At 33.3% G+C, this 12170-nt stretch overlaps 1 protein-coding gene across 1 annotated transcript in view; it reads right to left on the bottom strand.

The window, feature by feature from the left end:
• LOC129869992 (nuclear pore complex protein NUP205) overlaps positions 1–12170 on the bottom strand; it is a 49200-nt gene that overhangs the window by 7618 nt on the left and 29412 nt on the right. The window contains exons 18-28 of the mRNA XM_055944550.1: positions 11984–12107; positions 10610–10807; positions 9965–10083; positions 9372–9522; positions 2707–2819; positions 2544–2625; positions 2294–2380; positions 2106–2183; positions 1778–1981; positions 271–363; positions 71–184 (exon numbers count right to left, since the gene is read on the bottom strand). Coding sequence (XP_055800525.1) covers positions 71–184; positions 271–363; positions 1778–1981; positions 2106–2183; positions 2294–2380; positions 2544–2625; positions 2707–2819; positions 9372–9522; positions 9965–10083; positions 10610–10807; positions 11984–12107 — 1363 coding nt within the window. The remainder of the gene's footprint in view (positions 1–70; positions 185–270; positions 364–1777; positions 1982–2105; positions 2184–2293; positions 2381–2543; positions 2626–2706; positions 2820–9371; positions 9523–9964; positions 10084–10609; positions 10808–11983; positions 12108–12170) is intronic.

The following is a 12170-nucleotide window of genomic DNA, read 5'->3' as shown; positions in this document are numbered from 1 at the left end:
TAAAGGGATCTTATAAATAAAATAAAGGGACAAACGAAAGGAAAAACTGGAGTGCTAAGAAATACTGCACCTGCCATAATTTGTCACGAAATGCAGCTAGATCAATTAAACGGTCTCCACGTTCTGAGTAATAATAAACACCACCCTTTTCAGAAGTAGCAGGATTGGTAAGTATATCTTCAGCCTGCAGAATGCCAGAGAATTGAAAAGACTACTCCCCAAAAAAATAAAAGCAAGGAAAAACTGATCCAAACCTAACAAGGTCCCTACCAGAAACCCATATTTCGAACTTGAAACTGCTTGTGAAGATTTCAACACAGTATCAGGAGATTTAAACTGGACAACTTCAAGCAACTCCAATACCTATACATAAATGCAAATGGAAGTTGTTCTAACTTTCTTTAATAATGGAAACAGAAGATACTTATCTAACTTATCCAAAAAAAGAAGAAGATTTAATCCAAAAAATATTAATAATAAATCGAAGTTATGAAGAAAACATGAGTGACAAGAAAGGAACACCACAATTAGGGCTCATCTGGTTACCAGGAGTACCAAAAAATACCAGTATTAAATTTGGTATCGTTTTAAACTTTGTTTGGTTGATTTTTTACTTTCGATATTGAAGACATAAATAAATAGAAGTGTGCTCTCTCTAACTATTTGATGTTTCCGATGCGATCGCCAGACATTTCAATATGGTATCAGAAAATGCAGAAATCCTGGGTTCAAGTTTCATCGCCACCCACTATTAAAAACCAAATAGAATTTCACGTAATTTGCTCATGAAAAATAATCATGTTGTATATGAGGGAACATGTTGAAGACATAATTATGTAAATAGAAGTGTTCTTTTCCTAATAGCTTAAGCTTTTATACCACATCCAACATGGCAAATCACCGCTCTGCCAAAGCTCTTTTCAAAATGTTGTATTATGAAGGTCAAGGTTAAAATTAGAAACAAAAATTTATCCAAGTTTATCCAGTTTAAAACCAAACTAACTTAGATTATACACTATATACCCATATTTATTCCATTGAACGAAACAAACCCTAAGTACATTATCCAACGATTATTAATCATGTATTATAATCCCAGAATAATTTTGTCCGCAAAGCAAACGACTACCAAGAGGTTTGAAATAGCAGCCGCAGAAGCATTAGAAATATTTTGATAGAAATAAAAGTTCCTATTCGATGCACAGGTTTGAGAGCAACTTATACGTGACACCATCTACATACTATAAGAGGGAATCAACATCAAAAGGGAGAAAATTTGGGGAAGGTTGCTCTAAGTAATTTGGGAAATATCTCATAACTGTTACAGACGAAGAAGAGGAGAAACGATCGAGAAATAGATAATGGAGGTGGGGCAGAAGTTAAGAACACACTGAACACAGATAAGGGATTATGTAAGGAACAATCTTGGTTATGTCACCACTTAAGTGGAAGAAATGTTCAGAGCAAGGTGTATATAATATGAAGATAGAAGAAAACATAAAAGTTCAGACTCGAGAGTTTCAATGATTTTGAGCAAATGCTTGAGCTTCATATGAACAGAAGGCAAATAAATTGTTGACGTGTTAAATAGAATATTGAGAAGTGATAGTAAAAGAAGGACAGAGAGAGGGCCAAGAGGCAAGGCAAAGACAGGAAACAGAAGCATGAAATAAAATGATTGGAATGTGACATTAATAACAATGAGAACAGTAAAAAAATGAGAGGATGTAATCATATTCCTGAATACTCGAGACACTGTGAGCAGTAAAAACTTTACCTTAGTTTTACTAATCATTCTGGCTCCATTCACTCCAGGACTGATATGACTATAGGGAGAAGATACACCGAGATCAACATCGTGTTCAAAAATTCCCTCTCCAAATAGTTGAGATAGAATACTTTGACAAGCTTCTCGATGAGTGGAACTAGACATATCAGCCGCATGCAATTCTATTGTTAGAAGCTTCAACAGCCATGCTCTCTGAAGAAACAAGGGACATGTGAAACCAATAAATTAGATCAAGTAAGCAAAATTGGAGAAATATTTGAAGCATACTCACCTAGTTAATTAGAGGAACAAACGAACCACTAGCTCAAAAACAGACCTGATGAAGGGAACTGATACGAAGTGCCTGACTGCTATTCCTTCTGGGAAGTGGAGCAGTGCCAATTAAATCCAGATGCTGTAAAGATAAATTTAAACAATAATTGAGAAAAATGGATCAAAAGCAAGAATGTGGTTTTCTAAAATGTGGAATAATATACAAAATAATTTCAATCTACACAGTCGCACCTGTACAAAGAACCAATACTTTTTGGTGCTCAACAAATCCATCATAGGATTACAAGTCAGGGGATCGGTACATAACTCATAAAGAAGCTGCATATAGTAACCAATTATAAGCTCACCAAAGTACAAGGATTTATAGCAGTTTCAAAGAACAGACTAACAGCCTCTACAGCTTAAAGTCAATTGACAAATCATATGAAAAGGAAAATAAACAAGACTATACACCCCGATACAATGATCAAACCACTCCAACCTGAAATGCAAATTCATGGAGCAATGCATTGATGTCAGGTTTCAGAAGTTTTTCCAACACATCAAGAATGATCTTCAAGCAACTGCAGTAGAAAGAACGAATTTCAAGTCCTTGAGTAAAACAAAGGAGCACGGGAGTTAAAATATATCAATTGAAATAGAACCTATAGTGAAATTTTGGCTGAAGCACGGTCCTCTCAACAGCGCCATCGACATCAAATTTGAGCAATAGATGTGTGATATTCGGGGCAGGCCGGCTAATATTATCAATAAGCAGCTGCAATTGAAGAACCAGAGAATCAGTCAATGATTGTAACCAACATTTAAGAAGAAAAGAGCACCAGCTTTGACCAAATTCATTCTCTAATAAGTAAAAAACATCACCAAAAAAATTATCGGAGAAGGATGAATTTACTTAATATCCAACATCAAGTGAATGCTGGTGAGTATTACAATTAGCACCATTACATGTCATGTTATGTGCTCAAAGATCAAACATGGCTTCTACATATGAAGCCGTATTGCACAAAAAAGAAAGTGAAGAAATACATCTGTATTTGAATTTAGTTACAGATTCTTTTCAGGATGCTACACTGACACCTACGTAAGAACATGGCTTTCCATTCAAAGTGATTTGGCAAACTTATTTGAGGAATCACAAGTGTTGGAAAAAGGTACAACTTAATTTCTTCTTAATGACCCAAGTTCACGAACCCACAGACTATGATTGCCTATAGAGAAAAAAGAGAACTTATAATTCAAACTTCAAATTTGAAGTTCTCAGTTTCCAAAAGCAAATTCTTATCAGAAAGAAAAGGAAAAAGACTCCAAATTAATAAACAAGAAACACCAAAGCTTAATATATAAATTAGGGGTTAGGACTAAAGAAACTCATGAACAAGGAAAACGGTGTGTTACATTTAGGCCTCATTTGCTTGCACTGGAAGTCTGAATCTTAATAATTCAGATTCAACTCATTAAGTGCGTTAGTTTTATAGGTCTGAATCTGAACCATTCAGATTCAGCCCATAAGTCCATTTGTTTTTTTTTAAAAAAACTCTTAATGGATCTAAAAAGATCTAAATGGATCAGATCTGCAGGAGAATCTTAACAACATTCAGACAAAATAAATACGCTACAAAAAATTAGAAGACAATGCATCGCCTCTTTCACTCTCTCTTTGCACGACTTTGCTCTCACTACTACAAACTTTTTTCCTCTCTTTTTTCAATCAACGCCAATTTTTTCCTCTAGAACTGGTAAGTTTTCATAATCTTTACAATTATTTTTTTAATATTAACAATTTTTATGGGTGTATTGACGTTTGTCAAGAACACTTGTTGCAATAATATTTTTGGTGTATTGATGTTTGTCAAGAATCCTTGAGGCAAGTAAAAACAACAAGGGAAAGATTTCTCTCATACAAATTGGTGGTGGAACAATAACTATGTATACATATTTCAGGTTTCTTATTAAAATTTAATTTTAGGCCACTAATTTTATTGAGATTCTTTGATCATCAAATTCACTTATGAAATTACACTAGATATATTATCGTTGTTGAATTATGTGCATAGTTAAGGTGTTTTATTAAAATTGTCTTATGCCACTAATTTTATTGAGACACTTTGATCTTTAAACTCTCAAACTCACTGGTATGATCAAACTCACTTGTGAGATTGCACTAAATATATTATTATTGTTGTTGTATTTTAATCTCTTAATACATGTGAATCAGAGAGTGGTTAAAAGAAGAAATATCATGACATACTACAACTAGATTAGTTTTTGCTTCAATATTCTAAATTTGAAGATTTTTTTCTTCGTTTTTGATATTTTTAATCATGTAAATTGTCTTTGTTTAGTTATTTTTTGTTGCATCTGTTCATATGTTATATTTATTATATTTTATATTTTAGCTATGGAACAATCTAGTGAAAATTCAAGAGTGATTTGGAAGCATTTGGAGATAGATATGACTTTTTTAGAAACTTGTATTCAAGAAATATCTTTAAATGGAGACTTGGAAGTAGTTTGAAGTCAAACTCATGGAATAAGGTTAAACTAGCTTTGGAAACCTCTCATGGTTTATTGTTACCCAAAAACAGATGAAGAATCGTTATGATTATCTAAAAGAAAAATATCAAGCTTGGTTGCTAATTACTAAAAAGACTGGCAATATTTATGATCCAATAACCAATACTATTCTGATGTCTAATAGTGAGTGGGATGAGTACATAAAGGTTTGTTAGTTAATAAATTTTTTCTTCATTTTGCTATAAAAAAAGTTTTATGTTCCTATTAAAAATATTATCTCTTATATTTGAATATAGGCTCATCCAAAAGCAAAGACATTGAAGACTTCACATCTACCCTTCCCCGATTTGTGTTCAAAACTTTTTGAAGGTTCTACTGCAACAGGAGTTCATGGTTGGAGTCCAAGTTGTACCTATCCCCATCCAGGTGACTCTTCTGTATCTGCTACTATAAATGTAGATACACCTGATGAAGTTGAAGAGCTAGTTGGTGACAAAAATAATGGAACTCCTAATAATTATCCATCCCAATTTTCAGTTTCAGCTGAAAAGAAAATTTTGGGGAAGAAAAGAAAAACTTCTTCATCTCAATTGAAAATTGATGAGAAGACGAGTACTGCTTTGGAGTTATTAATTAAAAAAATAGTGCACCTACCTTTGAAGAATGTATGGAAAAATTAGATGGACTTGGATGGGAAGAGCCATTATACAGTACAGCTATTAGTATATTTTGTGAAAGTGACAGCTCCAAAAAAGAATGGATGACACTAGAGGTTCAGAAGTTAGAGAATTGGATTAAGGTTATTGGGAAAAAATAGGAATTCTTTAGTTTTTCTAATTAGCTAGAATATATGTTAGGCGTTGATAATGTGACACCTTATTTATTATTTTTCAACTAGAATCTATCATACTTTGAACTTTTTGATATTATATTATGCCAATAAAAAAAATATTCTTGATATTTTTTTAATGTTATGCTTGATGATTATGATTATGTGTTGTGATTAATTTTTTGTAATTAGGTAGATTTTTATGTCAACCAAATACAAACATATTATGCTTATTATCGTTTATTGTTTATTATTTTTGTTAAAACAGTTTAGAGATGGACAGTGAAGATCAAATATAATGGTTGATGAGCTTGTATTGGGGTAGAAAACATCTTAGACTCAAAAATGTTCAAAGAAATAAAGACTTAACATCATCTTTATATGGTCAGAATTACACACTAGAATTATTATCTGGTTCTAGTTGACAATGTTTGGAGTTGATGCGCATGTCTCGTGATGCATATGTGCGATTGTGTCAATATTTTAGACATAATGGATGGCTCACAAATAGTAAACATGTATCCGTTGAAGAAAAAATAGCAATATTTTTATGCATTATAGGGCATAACGAGCGTTTCGTGGTTATCAAGAGAAGATTTCAACATTCTTCGCAAACAATTCACAAATATTTTCATGAGGTTCTTGAAGCAATGATGAAATTTGCAAAAGAGATGATATCATCTACATCGTCCAACTCAAATTCAAATATTTCGGGTGCTCAACAAAGGTTACGCATAATTTTTAAGGTGGTATTTTTCATGTTATCATTTAGAATTTTATATTAAAAAATTTCGTAATTTTTAATTTTTATATATTTATTTGTAACTGGTAAAGTTGCTGCCATGTGACCAGGAGGTCACGGGTTCAAGCCTTGGAAACAGCCTCTGGCAGAAATGCAAGGCAAGGCTGCGTACAATAGACCCTTGTGGTCAGGCCCTTCCCCGGACCCCGCGCATAGCGGGAGCTTTAGTGCACCGGGCTGCCCTTTTTTTTTTTTTTTTTTTATATATATTTATTTGTAGGGAGCAATAGGTGCACTTGATGGGACATTAGTACATGCAGTCGTTCCCGCTAATCAACAAATTATGTATAGAGGAAGAGGAAAAGGTAAATGTTATCAAAATGTATTAGGTATATGCGATTTTAACATGGTCTTCACTTATGTTTATGCTGGATGGAAAAGGGTAGCACATGATGCTCAAGTTCTAACAGAGATTGTATCTAATCAAGATAATGGATTTCCATTCCCCCCTTCTAGTAAGTGATACAACTTAAACTATTATGAAATAATGTTTAACTCTTTATTGTGAACATTTGAATATTATTGTAATGACAGATAAATACTATTTATGTGATGTGGCATATCCAAACACTCGAGGATTTCTAGCACCATATCGTAATGTTTGATATTGGTTAGGAGATTATCATCTTAGGCCGGCTACTAATTTGGAGGAAAATTTTAACCATGGTCATGCACAACTCAGAAATGTTATAGAACGTACTTATGGAGTTCTGAAAACAAGATTTCCTTTATTAGACAAGATGCCTCCATATTCTATTGATGTTTAGAGAGATGTTGCATATTTTGCAGTTCATAATTTTATTAGGAAGGAGCGTATAAATGATGACCTTTTAAATCAATACGAGTCATCTCAATTAATATTTGACGAGGATGAAGGAGAACACGAAGAAATGTTGAATGAAACTAATGGACCTGGTTGGATAGCTACAGATTCACAGATAATGAGTAATATTCGTGAAGAACTTGCACTTCAACTAATGCAAAGAAGAGGAAATACTTGAGAGTTTTTATATTTTCATTATTTAACACGCTTTATAATGTTTGAATGTTAGAATTTGATTAGTTGAATAATTCTTTTTATGAAAATATGTTTATGTTGTCTTAAAATTATTCATGTTACAATAATTTTTAATTGCATATCATATAATTTAATTTTTTAATCAAATTTTAACATTTAAAATAGAGAAAATAGCCAAATGCCCCCTCAAGCTATGATCGGATTCTCAACTACAAACTTATACTGTACGGGGGTCCTATTACACCCTTAAACTACTTTAAAACGGAATAAATAACACCTTAAAAATAGACACCCACATTCTTTAACATGCTGTGAAGGGCACACACTACCAACTGTCAAATATATATAATGATTTTAATTTTTTTATATTTATAGTTCATTCTTTAATCTTTTTTCTACTTTTCTTTTTCTTTTAAAATTTATAATTGATATATATACACAAATTTATCCTTCAGTTTATAGATTGATATAATATTTGCCCAAATCCTTCAAATGCTTTCTTGACTTTATTAATTTCTGAAAATTTTCAAGAAGAAAAAAAGCTATTGTTCTCCATTTTGTTCATCGAGTTTGTGCAAATCTGTGAAATTTTTGAATGTGATTGGGTTGGTGTATTGAATCTACGCATTATTTGTTAATCGATTTTGAATTTTGTGCAAAGATTTGAGCCAAAAATTAGAAAATTCCATTGATGTAAGAATGTGTATTTGAATCTAAATCTGAAAATTTTCACTTGAAATTACTAAATGGGAATCCCATTGTTGAGTTCTTAAGTTTGAAAGCATCTCAATTGATTTGAGCTATAAAAAAAAATTGAGGAATGAAGTAAAAAACACAAATCCATGGAAAGCCATTGTTAAAAAGCTTCAAAGTTCAAGTATGAATTTGTCGGTGAATTCATCTTTTCCGATGATTTACTTCCTCATCATCGTCGGCTCGTTCGATGAATTTCTCTAGCAAATATATATATTTATCATCCATCAAAGATGGATTGTTGGGATTGCTGATTCTTCTTCTCCATTGAAGTGAGAGGGAAAGTAATTTCCTCCATTAAAAGGGGGTCATTTTGCTTATAAAAATAAATAAATAAAAAGAAAAAAATATTATTTAATTATAACAGAAATGTAATTATTGCTTCTCACTCCCTCAAAGAGAGTGAAATACACTCTCTATGGTATGCCAGCACTTAAGTGGTTAAAGGGGGTAATAAGACTCCCGTGAAGAATAAGTGTATAGTTGAAAATTCGATCATAGCTTGGGGGGGGGATTTGGCTATTTTCTCTTTAAAATATTATATTTTATCAAAAGGTAAAAAAAATTTGTTGAACTGAAATTTTTATAATATTTTATCAATATAATGTTTAATTTCATATGCATATTCAAATATTGAAAACAAACAATCTTAACTATTCAGTGTTCAGATATATAAACCACATCTTAATATTCAGATGTGTATTCAGATCTAGACATCTAGATCTTAATGCAAATCTTAATATTCAGAGGCTTATTCAGATTCAGACGTCCGAATCTTAATGGAAACAAATGAGGCCTTAGTAAGGAAAATTAAATGTACACGTAACAAATATGAAATGCAGGAATATGTGAAACTGAAAGCAGAAAGCAGTTATGAAAGCTAACTGCGGAAATTCACAACACACCACAGCGGGCAGGCACTTATCTTGACATTCCAAGGCACACAGAGTCTAATTATATCTTGTCCATAAAGAGTTTAGGAGTTCTACTCTATCAATGTATGCAATTACCATAGTAAGTTCTGGGCAAGTGATGCTACCGATTGCGTTTACTTGTAGATTTCTCAATCAACTTATATTATTTGCATATAGATATGCAGTGCCTTCTTAAAATGTAATTGGACGTACTTTCTTTGAAGTTAAACTAGAGGTTCAAGTTCCCCTAATAGCACATTGTCTAAGTAGATTAAGGTAATAACTTACAATTACACAGTACAATACCAACTAATAAAGAAGCAGACTCCAGTTCATCAAAGTTTTCAATTAAACATCATTCTCCGCATTCCTATCCTTGCAGTGAACATGGCTAAAGAATATGGCATCAAGACATATTACTAGAAAGTAAATCTCTCGCCTTCCCAATTCTGAAGGTCTTAGATCCAGGAACTTACTTGTAGTATGAGAACACCTGAATCTTCACGGCAATCCTCTATAAGTTGACATTCTTCAGATCGCAGCTCTAAGCAGGCAGCATAATCCTCAACCAAGCACCCTGCAGCATTGGATTTTAAGAGCAACTGAACAAGCCCGACCATGCGAGAACTGCCATCCACGAAAAAGCATCATCGATATTAGAAATTGGTGCAGTACATGACACAGTACAATCCTTTCTAAATACTTAATATGATGCCACATTTCTTATTTAGGTTGCACTAGAATAGTTTGTGCTATCCTTAAAAAACTAATTAGAAGGAAGAGGAGGTGGAAAACTGTTAAAAGGTAAATGCCGTTTTTTTAATGAAATAAGTAGCTTCATTGATGGCATCAAGAAGATCCAAAATAGACAATAAAGGTTAAAAGTACTGTAAAAGGTAAATGCCCTTATTTGAATCGGTAAAAGAAATAGTGTGACGCAAAGGAATTGAACTTCAATCAATACATTGAATCATGTTGTTTGAACAATCGGGGACTTGGAGAATGACAAAGATTAGCAGCAAAAGGAATAGAAATTTTTTTTAAAAAAAAAAAAGGATGAAAGGAATACCTTAGGATGTTCATTATTTTGATAGATGATTGTTGAATACGGGGCTGAAAATCATATCTAACATACTCTAATAAAGCCACAACTTGGCTCTGATCTTGTGAGAGAATGACATCTAGAGGCTGCATCGACAAGAAGCAACAGTTAGACAATGAACTGACATCAAAGGGAAAGGCAACAACATGCAGCAAAACAACTCAACCAAATCAAATAAGTTTGAGTAGTGTGTAAACATGCTCACATGCAGCAAAGCAGAATCAGTTAAAAAAATATTCATTGCAGTCACTTCGATTCGTTTAATGTCTTTACTCTTCATCTATGAGAATATTTCACCGTTGTTCTTCCATGAAACACCTGTAACTTACTCGAGAAATTAAACATTTAATAATGCTGCTAATGGCGATTATTCAATCACTACATATACCAGCCCAAAGTCAAAAGCGTCTAAGCTAAGATCATTTTAACTAGTTGTAAAATAAACAACCATTATGACACTTTACAACTGGTAATAGGATGTAATCTGCAAACAGTGATTACAATAAAACTAGCAAGAGATTATTTTCATTCAAGTTAGCAGCTTCTTCCAGTGGAGCTTAGGCTATTGAAAAGAAAAAGCAGGAAACATGAGATGAAGTCTTAGATTCTTACCTGATACAAAGGACTCCAAAACTCAGACATAGCTAAATCTTTCTCCAATACGAGATTTAAAATTTCCAGAGAAAGGAGGACAGCTTGTTCAAGAAGTTGCCCATAAATTTGACTTGATCTTTCAGAAATTAGGTAATTGACTCCTGGTGAAAGAATACTCATGATATTCCGGAACACAGTTTTACCACTCATAAAATCCTGCATAACAGCAAAAAGACTTTACATAACTGAGTTGCCAACAATAAGTACGGCAATAGTAACTTAATACATAGCAATACTAGCAAATACTTACTCCCCATCACATTTTATGTAGCACAATTTCCTTTTTAATTTGTCCCAAAAAGAACACCTTTCTAAATTTAGAAACAATTTAACTTTTCATTTACCATTTTACCCTTGATAAGATGATTTCATCCCACAAATATTTATGGCTTATTTTCTTCTTTTTTTTTTGATAAGTAAATAATTTTATTAATAATTGAGGGAAACCACGTATACAAGCCAAATACCAAAAGAAGAGAACCTACATCAAACTATGGTTCTCAACAAAAGATCCAATCCTCGATACAAATAGGGACCTCAGGTACACCAAAAAGAAACTAGGGACATGACACTACTTTGCATTTTTACAAATTCTAGTTCCACCCCTTCAAATATCCTCCTATTCCTCTCTTTCCAAATGACCCACATGAATGCTAAAAGGGCAACACACCATACCCTCAAGCTTCTCTTCCTCCCTTCTATAGGTCCAACTTTGCAAAGCTACCTTCGTAGTACCCAGCATCACCCATTGCACCCCAAACAAATTAAGGGACGCCCTCCATAATCAACTAGCCACCTTACAATGCAAAAGAAGATGATCTACATTCTCGCCTTCTCTTACACATAAAGCACCAACTAACATAGGTAATCCTCCTCTTCCACAGATTCTCCGATGTTAAGATCACACCCCTAGCTGCTAACAATACAAAAGAGCTAACCTTCCAAGGAGCTCTAGGGATCCAAATGGAGTCATGGGGGAAAGTACATTCCTCCCTCACTAGTAACCTCTTATAAAAAGAGCTAACAGTGAATAACCCGTTTCCACTCTCCCGCCAACTCCATACATCCAATGAGTTGTTAGGTGTGTCTAGCCCATACAACAACTTAATCAAATTGTGAAATTCTTCCATCTCCCAATCCTGCAGGTTCTTAAGTCCCAATGGATACACCCTCATTAGACCTAGAGCCCATAAAACAGTGCTACATAAATTGGAAAGGAGGGAGTATTAGACATGAAAAGTTTAAAAAGAAGGATTTAAAAGTTAAAACAAAATCAGATAGCATCAACAGGACAAAGACACTAAATAACAGCGTAAGTTGAGGAATTAATACTTTCATCAACTCTATTACAGGCAGCTGCATCTGCAGCGGAGCAGATTGACCTGTTTCTGACAGCTGAGATTGGTCCACAACACTGTCAATATCCTCATCTCTGATACTATACATATTCAGCATCCTGCAAATAACATTATTGGACATGAAAGTTATCAACGTCTTTCATAAATATACAAGCAACGAA

The sequence above is a fragment of the Solanum dulcamara genome, chromosome 10 (genome assembly GCF_947179165.1).
Source record: "Solanum dulcamara chromosome 10, daSolDulc1.2, whole genome shotgun sequence".
NCBI classification, from domain to species: Eukaryota; Viridiplantae; Streptophyta; class Magnoliopsida; order Solanales; family Solanaceae; genus Solanum; species Solanum dulcamara.
This window is presented reverse-complemented; position numbering and strand designations above follow the sequence as displayed.